Consider the following 13,752-nt stretch of genomic DNA (forward strand, 5'->3'; position numbering starts at 1 on the left):
AAATTATATCTAAAATTTTTAAAACTAAGGAAATATGAATAAAGTGTGGGATTCCACTTATTCAGAAAGGTGAGGGGAGGGTACTGTATTCAAAATGTCAATGTTATAGGGGCATCTGGGTGGCTCAGTCGGTTGGGTGTCCAGATTCGGCTCAGGTCATGATCTCACAGTCTGTGAGGTCGAACCCTGCGTCGAGCTCTATGCTGTCAATTCAGAGCCTGGAGCCTGTTTCAGATTCTGTGTCTCCCTCTTTCTCTGTCCCTCCCCCATTCAAGCTCTGTCTCTATCAAAAAATGAATAAACGTTAAAAAAATTTTTTTTTTAATGTCAGTGTTATAAAACACTGGAAAACTTCGAGATTTGTTGAGATTAATGAGGTATGACAACTTAAGGCAGTGTATGGTCTTTAATTGGATCCTGTATGGTGGTGGGTAATATAAGTCATTATGTGGTCTGTTGATAAAAATGAAATAAGGATAGTAGACTAGATTAAAAGTATTTGATCAGTGTTAAAGGTAGTTTATATAATCATAATAGTTTATATTTTGATTATAGAAGAAAACATTCTTAATTTGGGGAAATAGATATTTGGGGATAAAGGGACATGATGTATGTAACTGGCTTTCAGATTATTCAGGAAAAAAATGTATGTATGTATATATTATGTGCACAGAGGAGAGAGATGCACGCAATTAAATGAGGTAAAGGTGAGTCTAGGTTAAGTAATCACTTGGCATTGTCTTGTACATATCCTAACTCTGTTTTTAGGTATATACCTTCAAGAAATTCTTCTACATGTGTACCAGGAAACATACCCAATAACATAACAGGAACCTTATTTGTAATAGTCAAAAATTTGGCAGGGGGTGGAGTGGGGAAGTCTATCAATGGAGGAACATTTTATTTTATTATTTTATTTTATTTTATTTTATTTTTTATTTTATTTTATTTCATTTCATTTCATTTCATTTCATTTCATTTCATTTCATTTCATTTCATTTCATTTCTTAAAGTTTATTTATTTGAGAGACACACACACCACGAGTTGGGCAGGGGCAGAGAGAGGAGAGAGAGAATCTCAAGCAGGCTCTGTGCTGGCAGCACAGAGCCTGATGCGGGGCTGAACCCATGAAGCCGCAAGATCATAACCTGAGCCAAAACCAAAAGTTGGACACTTAACCGACTGAGCCACACAGGCGTCCGTCAATGGAGGAACATTTTAATATTAGCATGTATCAACATAGGCAGTCTCAAAAAGAATGCCAAGTGAAGAACAAGTCACTGAGGGAATGTAACTAGAAACATTGCATTTATATAAAGATTAAAACCAGACCAAACTAAGCGATACATTATTTAGGGCTACACAGCTATGTGAGAAAACTATATTATTTGTTGAGGGTGAGGTGCATGAGGGAGGGAGACTTGATCATGGAGGCAACAGGGACTTGGAAAGTGCTGGTGATACTCTGTTTCTTAAGCTGGTTGATGTGTAAATGAGTGTTCATTCTAAACAGTTCTTCTAAAATTAGTGTCTTCTAAACTATTTATAAATACTCTGGTATGTGTATTTCTTAATTAAAAAAATTTTCAAACCACAGAAAACTCTCCAAGCCAAAAAATAAAGGTTATAAGTCATTAAAGGAACAAAGCAAGTTCTAAAATAGTATGTGCATTACGATTTTTTGTTAAGAAATTGCATATGTATCTGTATCTTTGTGTTTAAATGGGAATAGAAATAAGTCTAAGAAGATAAACAGAAAAATAGGTTGCTCCTTTAGGAAGTAGGATTTCTAGACAACTTTTACATTATATTTCTCTGTATTTGTTTCTGAAATCTGTGAGCATTTATCATCCATGCTTACCTATGAGATTATATTTCTTTTATCTTTATTGCTCTTGAATAAGGAGCATTAAGGTAAGGTCCATGTGTTATACATAACTTCTCTGAATTTATTTATTTTTTAATTTTTATTGTTATTATTACTATTATTTTAGAGAGAGCACACATGAGCAGGGAAGAGGGGCAGAGGGAGGGAGAGACACAGACAGAATCTTAAGCAGGCTCCACACTCAGTGCTGAAACTGATGTGAGGCTTGATCCTACAACCCTGGGATCATGACCTGAGCCGAAATCAAGAGTTGGATGCTCAACTGACTGAGCCACTCAGGAGCCCCATCTCTGTATTTTTTTTAATCTGAAAAATAATAAAACAATTTCCATTTTGGAAAAAAAAACAATAAATCAAAACAACTAAGGCAAACAAAAAAATTAGTGGAAGGTCTCTATCAGTGTTTGGAAATGTTAAGCGAGAAGCCGTTTATAGAACAGTATTTTACATATTTAGTTCACCTAATATGTATATTCAGTGTTTTAAAACATCCCGGAATGAAAATGCACCACCATTAACAGTTGTTACCTCTAGGTGGTTTAATTTACAGACCGTTTTTATTTTCTTTGTATTTCCCTTACTTGCATGTATTACATATGGAAGCAAGAAAAGTAAAATGTGGGAATATTCACCACTATTAAAGACTGAAGTCCTGAATTGTTTTCAGTGATATTATTCTTAACATTGTTGTTGGTAGCTCCTTACCTGGATGAGTACGGCAAGGTACTAAGAGAGCTCCCTAATGCAGAGGATTTTTTTCTTTCATAGATGGCGACTTTATTCTTTGACAGCTGCATTGGTCATTTATGTAACTTTATGCCTCCTTCAGGTGCTGCACTATCTGGCAGTCCAGAAACCTGCAGACCTTGCTCGGCACCTGTTACCTTGTGTAATTCATGCAGCTGTACTCAAGGTAAAGGAAGAAGGTAAATGTCTTACTTCATTAGTCATTAGTTTATTTCCAAAATGAAAGTATATTTTGCCTGACTTAATTATGGCTTTGATCTTTTTCAAAATAGAAAATCTGGAAAACATTTCTTCAGTTAAGAAGATTATAAAGCAGATAATAACTCATTCCAGTAAAGTTCTGCACTTCCCCAATCCAGAAGACAAGAAATTGGAAGTAAGTTTGCTGTATGTCGGGGTCTTGCCAAGTGTTCTCCCCAGTTGGCAATGATTATTTTAAAGTTACATTTTTTAAAGGCTGCTTTTTTTGCTGCTTTCCAATGTATGTTTCTCCCTTTTCCACTGTTAGGAAATCATCCATCAAATTACTAATGTAGAAGCTATAATTGCCAGAGCCCGCTCACTGAAAGCCAAGTTTGGAACTGAGAAATGTGAACAAGAGGAGGAAAAGGAAGACCTTGAAAAGTAATTGATATTTGAGTAACTTTTATCTGCAGTAGGAAAAACCACCATTCTCTTCAGAAAACTTTAATAGAATGTTGAGATTCTTTTGTTGTACCCCTATGCTATTTGTAACAAGCATCAGCTAGAGACAGAAAAATATTTAATTATCATAGAATTTGACTTCTCCTGTATTTCTGGGTGTTTGCAAGGTGGATCCATTCCTTCTACATTTAAAAACAAGTCTACCAGGTCCTTTTTTCTAGGAATGTGCCTGCAGTTGCCTGTGGAAGAGCTAGTGATTCTTTGTTACTTGCAGTGCCCCAGAGCTTTGCTTTCAGCTCTCACTGTTCTTTAACCAGTCTGAGGTGTTGTGAAATTGTATTTCTCCCCAATATTCCTAGTTATTTATTTAACTCTAAGTAAGGTTTTTGATAGCAAAGGTGCATATCTTGTGTACCTTGTGAACATGTTTTGAAAGAGTGACCAGATGGCCTCTCCAGGATGATACAGATGACCGGGTCAATCATTTCCTCCTCCTGAGAAAGTCTTGGCACCATTACCTGTTAGTATGAGTCCCTTTCCATTGTTGCTTATGGTACTTGAAAGAAAAATGTTTTTATATGTGATAAAGTGTTTCCAAATTAGCCGCTTCAGCAACTTGAATTTATCATAATTTTAAAGTCTTCATCAGCCTTTTCAGAAATGAAATGGCATTATTGATGCTAAATAATATCATATGACAAGACATGCTATAGCTCTTAACAAGTTCTTGTTAGAATTTTATGTCTTGTGTTCGGGGAAATTTTGTCTTAGCCTTCTTTGCTCTTGAAAATTCCTTCCTTTTAAATGAGAAGAATGAACGCTAATCAAGGGAATCATTTCTAAAATAGCAGTATGAATTAGTGGTGCAGGCACTCTCATAGCTTCAGAACTCTAACATAGGTTATCTGTGATATACATGGAGGTGCAGTGTTTCCAGCACCTAATGGCACAGTTGAGACTTTGCCCAGTAAAATGTATCTTTTACACACACACACACACACACACACATACACACACACCCCTTAAAAGAACAAAAATGAGAAATGTGGATCATTGCTTTGCTGTATACATATAACTTGGGTTTTTTTGTCCAAATTTACTGTTCGAATCTTTTATTTATTGTAGTATTCTCGAAGCTTCTAGTCTGAAAGACAGACCGAATATTTCTTTTTGCCCTTTTACAAAGATGGGTTTTTAAAAATTCTGTGAAAACAGATGAAAGGCAATAAGATTGTCATTTGAGTCTATTTTAATTCCAAATGGACTCTTTTCTCTTGTAAAAGTTCCACTCTAGCCTTGGTAGGTTTAGCCAGTATCAATTTGAGAGTTTTCCACAACATTAATCTGGGAGACTGACACTGTGTGAACTGAGCAGCTCACTTTCTGTCCTTTCATTACCTCTCTCCCCTAGGTTTGTGAGTTGCCTTTTGGAGCAACCTGAAGTGTTAGTTGTGGGTGCAGGAAGAGGACATGCTGGCAAAATCATTCACAAGCTGTTTGTGAATGCTCAGAGGGTATGTGAATATGCTTATTGACTGTGTCATGATGTCTCCAGACCTCTACTCAGTAAGTTGCCAGTTTGATTCCCACACATGGCTGATAATACAGCTGCTGAGTGTAAGTCTCGGCATTGGGTTCGAACAATATAAAAACAGTGACTCTCAACGGTGACTTCTGAGTCTCTGAAATCCATTTTCTTTCTTACATATTTAAACAAAATTATAAGTATATTTTAGGATATAAATTTCAGAAGTCAGAAGAGTCTGAAATCCATTGTTGTAGAATCTAATAGGGACTCAGCAATGGCCACTGCAGTGCGGTAGGAAAAAATGTTGCATGCTTTCAAATAAGAATAGAGTTCAGTTTTACCAATTTTAAACTCCATGTACTCCAAATGGATTCACAGTTTTGCTTGTGAAGTTAGTATATCTGTTTCCGTTATAGTGAATTGATCTAAGGAAGAGCAAGATTTCAGATATGTAGAACTGGGGAAACAGGCTTCAGGACAGAAAGCCCAGTTGCAAAAATTATCTTTGGCATTACCTCTACTACTGAGAGTCCAGGTTCAAAAGTTATGTAGTACTTTCTGACATTCATTAAAATTTGAATTTTTATGAAGGTGATGCTAGTTAACACTGTGTGGATACTCTCTGTACTGATGATGTCAGGGCTCATTAATACTAAAGATTGTGATAAAAGTATTCTAGAGTGTGCTGTGGACAGTCCCTGACTTACGATGATGTGGCTTATGATATTTGACTTTATGATGGTGAGAAAAATGTATATTCAGTAGAAGCCGCATTTTGAATTTTGGTCTTTTTTCAGGCCAGCAGTATATGCTGCACATTCCTCTCTTGTGATGCTGGGCAGGTGCAATGGCCAGTCCCCGGCAGCCACATGGTCATGAGGGCAAACAGTTGATATACTTACTTACAACTACTCTACCCAGACAACTGTTCTGGCGCTCACTTCCAGTACAGTATTTTAATAAATTACATGAGGTAGTCAACATTTTATTATAAAACAGACTTTGTGTGAGATGATTTTGCCCAACTGTAGGCTTATGTGAGTGTTCTGAGCTTGGGTAAGGTAGACCAGGCTGAGTTACAATGTTTGGTAGGATAGGTATAGTAAATGTATTCTCAACATAGGGTATTTTCTTTTATTCTTTCTTTTTTTTTTTTTTTTATGTTTATTTACTTTTGAGAGAGACAGACAGAGAGGGAGGGAGAGTGCAAGCGGAGGAGTGACAAAGAGACAGAGGGAGATAGAGCATCCCAATAAGGGTCCATGCCATCAGTGCAGAGCCTGATATGGGGCTTAAACCCACAAACCGTGAGATCATGACCTGAGGCGAAATCAAGAGTTGGACCCATAACCGACTGAGCCACTCAGGTGCTCCCAATTTAGGATATTTTCAACTTAGGATGCGTTTCTTGGGACGTAACTTGATTGTAAGTCAAGGAAAGATATGTAAGTACAGGGTGTCCTTTACCTGGAACTATGATGACTCTAGAATGACCCACTTGTGAAAGTATAATTCTCAGAATCAAAAAGAATTTTCATGGGTTTACATATGATATAAAAGCTGTATAATCTCCTTTGAGTCTGTCTGGAGTATATCTAGTTAATGTAGTCAATTTGATAGCCAAATGTACTGATCTGAATTTTTAGCAAGAAATGAAACCTGTGATTATGTGCGAGATTGCTCCCTAACTTTAAGATTTCAAGTTAAAAACCAAGTACTTAATTTCCTTATAGAGTTCTAGAAAACAGTAGATGCTTACTTTGATTTGTTTTTGTCTCTGCCATGAAACCAGGAATCAAGTTTGTTTTGGCATCCTATATCCTTTACCAGCTCACTAGCCAAAAGCTAACAACCACATTTCCTTGTCACCACCAATATGAATTTTTCTCCTGTTGCAGAAATTCTTTTCTCTGCCCTCACTTTTAAAAACTTGTGTATTGGGGCGCCTGGGTGGCTCAGTCTGTTGAGCGGCCGACTTCGGCTCAGGTCATGATCTCATGGTCCGTGAGTTCAAGCGCCGCGTCGGGCTCTGTGCTGACAGCTCGGAGCCTGGAGCCTGTTTCGGATTCTGTGTCTCCCTCTCTCTGACCCTCCCCTGTTCATGCTCTGTCTCTCTCTGTCTCAAAAATAAATAAACATTAAAAAAAAAAATTTTTTTTTAAATAAATAAATAAAAACTTGTGTATTAAGAGGACTTAAAATCTAATGTGATTTTCTTTTTAATGCTGAGAGTATTCCTTGTTTTAGATAGTTAAACAAAATTATTTTCCACAAAATGGAAATAGCTTTTCCTCCCTAGAAAGTTAGTAAAGGCTCACTGTAAAAATACAGAAAATTAATACAGAAAATTTACATCAGTAAATATAGGAGTGTCTCATCCTTTCATTGGCCTTGTATAGCTAATCCCCTTTAAGGGATACTGAAATTACACATTTTTCCCAGTTGTACAATTGCACTTGTAAAACATTTCAAACTTTCACACCTTGTAGGGAATGCTTTTGGGAGTTGGCAGACTGTAATCCGTATAACAAGCACCTGATTGGTACATTTTTGAACTCAGATCTTAAATGTCTGGCCGTAAACCACTAAAGTTTATTCATGTAACTTTTCATTATCAACTGACACTTTATATCAATTCTAATAAATCAAGATTTTAACTTTTTAAAAAAGTTAAATTTCACTGAGAATTTTGTGTAGCATACAGCAGCTTTACATATTTATAACTTTGTGCTTAAAATTATACACTTCATTAAGGTTTTATAAACTTCATTATAATTACATGTGTCAGTGGTGGATTCCACTGGAATTCAACAAATAAACCACAGATTGGATTGTGTTTCAGTTTTATCAATTTTTCCCATTAAATGACACATTTGCCTGTTGAACCATCAGATGCATGAGAAGTGGGATATGTCTGCTCAATTTAACAGCTAGGTGTGTTCTATGTGGTGTGTGTTTGTCTTGATATTCTTTTGATAGGATCATGTTCCTTAATGTAGTGCATGCTGTCTCTGAAATGATCTTGAAATCTCTTGTCTAGCTCTTTTTAAACCATCTTGCTTGTTTCCTTTTCATCACTGTTTCTTTTCTCACCCTTTCTCAAGCTGACTGAATCTTCTGATGAGGTAACAAAATAGCCTTTGTCCCTCATAGTCCCTTGTTCCTTCCCATCCCTCTAACTTCATAAGGTCATTAAGACTAACCACATCTTTAACAGTCTGGATTTGGCATACCTTTCATGCTGATGTTGAGTATAACATGATTTCATATTTCCATTGCCCAAACAATATTTTTTTCTAAATCGATGGTATTTTGAAAGAAATTTAATAATCTGAGAAATGAAAGAAGTATAGTGACCAATATTAAAATCAAGGCTCTAAATGAATGTTTTTTACGTAATTTTAATGGAAAACTAGATGCCTTTAATATTGAGAACTTCTCTTTTGTGGCCATTGCTACGTTACATGGACCTCTGTCATTTCTTTATCACTTTAGCCACTCAGCAAACAAAACAAGTGTCCCCAGTTTTAATTTGGCAAATGAATCTTAAAAAGAAAGAAATGAAAGAATGGAGATAAAAACCATCTTTCCAGACTTTGGGGGAGAAGCAGCTCCTTCCTGGACTGAGGACATCAGACTTGAACTTGGGTTGTTGCTAGAAGAAACGTGTAGAAACCAGTACTACATTTTCCCTCTTCATCAGATGTCGGAATATGGTCCTCACTTTTCAGAGCAGATTGCCTGGCATTCGTGATCTCTTTTGTCTCTGTTACCAGTTTATTTGTAATATCTGGCTGTTCGTGCATTGTTTCAAGCTTCTTGCTTTTTCTGTGTTGGTTTTTGAATAATCATAACATGGCTGACTGCATTACTGAGTAATGTAGAACATCTTTTATGTATTTATCATGTTTGTTCATCTGTCCTTCAAAATGATCTAAGTTTAGCATTGGACTTGCTCTTGAATTTAGCATTTGATTCTGTTCAAGGCTGCAGCCATGGCTCCACCGGAGGAGGAACTGAAGAGAGTGAGCTCTCCAGAAGAGAGAAGGCAGAACTCGGTGTCAGACTTCCCACCTCCTGCTGGCCGGGAACTCATATTGCGCACCACTGTGCCACGCCCAGCCCCGTACTCCCGAGCTCTGCCTCAGCGCATGTATAGTGTTCTCACCAAAGAGGATTTCAGACTTGCAGGTGCCTTTTCATCAGATACCTCCTTCTTCTAATTCTTCTAGAGCCACCTCATTTATGGCTTCAGAGACTGCTCTGACCCCTTCTGTAGGAGGGAGTTTGTGTCAGTCAGAACTTGAGAGACCATGAAGAGGACCTGTCCAGTCCAATGATCAGGAATCATACCAGCATCTGAAAGACTTTTCCAGCTTCATGCTTGGGCTTTGTTGTATCTCGGTTTGGGCAGAGAGAATGGGCTTGAGCTTTTGAAAGATTTGCTCCCTGCAGAGATGGCCCTTGTTTGACCAGGGGTAGGGGTAGTGGGTAGGGGGATGTACAGGGACCAGAAAAACAGCAGGAGCTCTCTGTACTCCAGTGGGATTGTGCTCATTTATTCTTTCCTGTGACTGTTCCTTAGGTTATCACCTTGCATTTTTAGTCTGTGTAAACACACTTGTTGTATTTGTTAGTATCAGGTATGCAAAACAGAGTATCTATTAATTCAGATTTCTGGATATTTTGGTGGTAGCTTTTCCCAGAATCTGTGTTTTTGAAATACTAAATGACATTCTGTTTATTCAGTCATCTAGTGGCCATCCTTATTGTATTAATTAACTTTTGATGAGCATTTTGAATATTCTAGGAGAAAGCCTAGAATTTCACACAGTTTCTGTTTTTCCACGTAACTGTGACTTAAATGTATTCCTTCTGAGAAAACTATATATTGAATGTTACTGCAAATTAGTTTTATATCTTGTAAGGTTTGTTTATTTTACGTGTTGGTTGCCAGTGAGATATCAACCTGCAAACTGTTCTCTTCTTGCTCTACAGCATGCATTCCTTTTTTTTTTTTTTTTTTTTTTTTTTTTGTAATTGTTGACTGGACACTATGTTTAATGGAGTAGAGATGAGCACATTGCTACAAATACAGCTTTGGAACATAGAGATTATCATGCAGTTAGTATAATTTGGTGTATATGCTAATGTAATGATTAGAAGATTATTTCAGTGAACTATTTTGCTTTTGCATTCTAGATGAAGTGAAAATAATCGATGGGGATGTATATGGCACCCAGCATAAGAATAACAGCAACATAATTTCTAGTTATGTGGTGATCAAGGTTTATTAAGTCTGTGTTGCTGTATGGCCTCTGTTCAGTAATCTCAAATCTATTTTTAAGCCTAAAATTCCCATTTTAATCCAAAGCAAAAAATGGTTATACTGAAGCATAGACCTTGCGTATATAATTTAAAGAATTAATAGAGCTGTGTAAACCCTGTTATATTATTTTTGTAAAAAAAAAAAAGTGTGTACATATATATGTATATATGCACATATATATGTATATATGTACATATGAAGTAGGGGAGGCCCTGGTTGGTTACCTCCCAGCCTTCACAGTGCTTTTCTCTGAGATGCTTTACTTGATTGCTGTTGGTAAACCATACCAATGCAGGCCTGAGGACTGAGCACTGTACCAGGTAGAAAATGTATCTTTCAAGGACAGGGTTTGTCTGCTTCCCATTGAGGAAGTTAATAGTAAAGAAACATTTTTCAAAGAGGTTGGACTTCAAAATGGCATTGTGAGTCTAATAAAAAGGAAAGTCTTGCTTTCTTTGGCTACTTTTCTTTTCTCTCCTCTGGTAAGCACTTTATTCTTATTTCAGTTAGTTTTATCCTATCTCATGTCTCCCTAAATATTTGCAGCCTGTGGAGTCTTGTAGGGGTCTTAAGAACATGCTTTGTACCTTCTTTTTTATTGGCAGTTACCCCAGTTTACTTTCATTATAGTTATGAGTAGGGGAGGGGCAGAGAGAGGGTGACACAGAATCTAAAGCAGGCTGCAGGTTCCGAGCTGTCAGCACAGAGCCCAACACGGGGCTCAAACTCACGAACCGCGAGATCATGACCTGAGCCAAAGTCAGATGCTTAACCGAATGAGCCACCCAGGTGCCCCTTGGGTTTGTTTCTTGATTGAGAGGGAAGCCATTGGAGAATATTGAACAGGGGAGTGTCATGATCTTACGTTTACAGAATTTGAGTTGTGGCTGCAGTGTGGACAATACACTGATGAGCAGGGGTACAAGTATGGTGTATATTTTGAAAACAATGCACAGAATTTGCTGATGGAATCCATGAAGGTATGAGTAAGTCAAGGATGACTCAAGGTTTGGGACCTGAGTAACAGTAAGTTACTCTGTAAGTGATGCTGTTATTTGTTGAAATGAGGAAGACAGAGGGAAGAGCATTTTGGGGGGTGATATAAGATCCTGAGTTACATTGTATTAATTTTGAAGTAGCATTTAGATACCTGTGGTGTAGCGAGCCTTTAAGGTGGCCCCCACTGATCCCTGTTTCCTGGTATTCACACCCCTGTGGTAGTCCCAGCCTCCATATTTTGACCAATGAACATGGAGAAAGCATTGGTATGGCACTTCCAAGATTAGGTTATAAAGGATGTTGTAGCTTCCGTTTTGGCTGCATGTTCTCGTGTGTCTCTCTGTCCCTCTTGTCACTTGCTGTGGGTGAAGTCAACTTCCATGCCACAAACAACCCTAAGGAGAGGCCCACATGGTGAGGAAGTGAGGACACCTGCTGATGGCCACGTGAGTGAGCTTGCAAGTGGATTCTCCTCGGTCTCAGAAGTCCGTGGCCTCTTGAGGAACCAAGAGCCAGACGTACCCAGCTCACTGTGCGTGGATTGCAGACCCTCAGAAACGGTGTGCAATAATGTTTTTATTTTAAACTCAGTTTCAGGGACAGTTTGTTTCACAGAAAAAATTACAGAATACCCAATTGATTATGTAAATTTGGGGTTTAAGGATGAGGTTAGAGCTTGTGCAGTAAATCGAGGTCAGACAGTATGAGAGCCCTGAGGGGTGGTGAGTACAGTGCAAAGAGAAGGTCTGGGGACTGAACCCGAGATCCGGAAGAGGAAGAGAACTGCCAGAGGAGACTAAGAAGGAGCAGCCACTGAGGTCGAAAGAAAACCATGAGTGTGATGTTCCAGAAGCTAGGAAATAAAATATTTGAAGGAAGTGGGAATTGATCAACTGTGTCAAGTGCCACTGAGATGTGGAATAAGACGCAAGCTCAGAACTGCTTGTTGCAAACCTGTGGATGCACAGGAGCACCTGCATGCAGAAAGGTAACACTGTTTTTACTGGGAAAGAGCAGGGAAGTTCCTGGCTGGAGGGCAGATGGGTGCACTCACCACTTCTACCCTAGCCAGTTGGGGCTGTGGTTGCTGTGCACTGTTCTTTGCCAGGAATTGGAGGCCAGAGGCTATAAGTAGGGTACAATACAGGGTGAGAGCATGAAGCCACTGTTTCAAGCCAGCTGTGACCCAATTCCCTGCCCCACCCTTGCTGCCAGCTCCTTCTGAGCTCGCTGGGAAAGGATAGATCTTGGTGCTCAACAAATGCTGAATGAATGAGTGCCTCTTGATAGCAAGTGGCGGGGTGGGGGGGGGCACTGATTTTTCTGGGTTCTAATTTTGAGCTCTTGGGCACCTTGAAGCCAGAATATTTCAGAATATGAGCTCCTGGAAGCCGGACAACTGCTGCTGTCCTTTCTCTAGCTCTGAGAAGTGGAGCATGGCATCAACCTAGATAAATGGGTTTGGCTAATTCTTTATCTAGAATAAAGCTAGTTCCTAGTAGCGTGGCTTCTTTGCCAGCAGTTTTCCCCCTGGCAGCTTGTGATGTCTGACAGGTGGTCATGGATATATCTCCCTCAAATGAGCAGTCTCATCTGTTGCAGGGAGTGTTCCTGGGGTGGGCTTACCAGCCGAGGAAGGTGGCTGAACAGAAGGCCCCCACTCAGCCCCTGGTCAGAGAAGACAGGGTGGCCCAATCTCTGATTGGTCTCTGGGGAGCTCTCCCCTTGTCCCCTCTGTGTGGCCCTCCTCGGCAGCAGGGGTCTCTGGAAGGTTTTGGCAGGGGCCTCAGTGTCTTCTCAGAGGCACACATCCCCCTGCTGCTTTCCAACCAAATGAGCCTCTCTAAGGAAGCCACATTCCTTCCCTCTCTGGTTGATAAGAAGCTCGTGGTTTCCCCCCCCCCCCCCCCCCCAGGCAAAACCATGATAGAAAATTCTTTGTTTAAGTTTGCAGATTTGTCTTCATCTTGTCCCAGAATAAGGTGGATGAATGGCCTGTGAGGAGATGTGTGCAGGCTGGGCCGGCTCATGCCATAGGAGCTGCTAGTTGGGTTTAAAGCTGGTGAGTTGACTATCTGCAGTACGTAAGCCTGTGATAGAAAGTATTCTCCAGGAAAGAACAGAACAAAGTTCTGTAACAAAGTACCACAGACCACGTGGCTTAAAAACGGCAAAAATGTATGGTCTCACGGTTCTGGAGGCTTTGAGTTTGAAATCAAGGTGTTGGCAGGGCCACGCTTCCTCTGAAACCTGCAGGGGAGTACCCTTCCCTCCCTTTCCCTTGCTTCTGGTGGTTGCCAGCAGGCCCTGCTACTCCTTAGCTTGTAGCTACAGCACTTCTGTCTGGGCCCCTGTTGTCACATGGCTTCTCTCCCAGGTGTCTGTGTCTGTTCTCTTCCTGTGACACCAGTATGACCTCATCTGAACTGACTACATCTGCAATGACCCTGTTTCCAGACATCACATTCTGAGGTACAAGGGGTTTAGGAGTTCAACACGCCTTTCTTTTTGGAAGGGAGCAGGGGGTCACAGTTCAACACATAAAAGCATCATTCACACAGAAGCCATCCGGATGGACAGATGCCCATCCAGTCAGTGGTAGGCCATGGAGACTG

General features: G+C 39.5%; 1 protein-coding gene across 5 annotated transcripts in view; it reads left to right on the forward strand.

The window, feature by feature from the left end:
- RAB3GAP1 (RAB3 GTPase activating protein catalytic subunit 1) overlaps window positions 1-10,591 on the forward strand; it is a 114,942-nt gene extending 104,351 nt beyond the window's left edge. For 4 of the 5 annotated variants that reach the window (XM_045479597.1, XM_045479602.1, XM_045479600.1 and 1 more), the window contains 6 exons: window positions 2,719-2,815; window positions 2,909-3,012; window positions 3,145-3,260; window positions 4,693-4,795; window positions 7,914-7,934; window positions 8,796-10,591. In XM_045479597.1, coding sequence (XP_045335553.1) covers window positions 2,719-2,815; window positions 2,909-3,012; window positions 3,145-3,260; window positions 4,693-4,795; window positions 7,914-7,934; window positions 8,796-9,032 — 678 coding nt within the window. In that variant the 3' untranslated portion in view covers window positions 9,033-10,591. The remainder of the gene's footprint in view (window positions 1-2,718; window positions 2,816-2,908; window positions 3,013-3,144; window positions 3,261-4,692; window positions 4,796-7,913; window positions 7,935-8,795) is intronic. The other variant, XM_045479598.1, reaches the window with a different exon arrangement.
- Window positions 10,592-13,752: the final 3,161 nt, after the last annotated feature.

The sequence above is a fragment of the Leopardus geoffroyi genome, chromosome C1, assembly GCF_018350155.1.
Source record: "Leopardus geoffroyi isolate Oge1 chromosome C1, O.geoffroyi_Oge1_pat1.0, whole genome shotgun sequence".
In the NCBI taxonomy this organism is placed as follows: Eukaryota; Metazoa; Chordata; class Mammalia; order Carnivora; family Felidae; genus Leopardus; species Leopardus geoffroyi.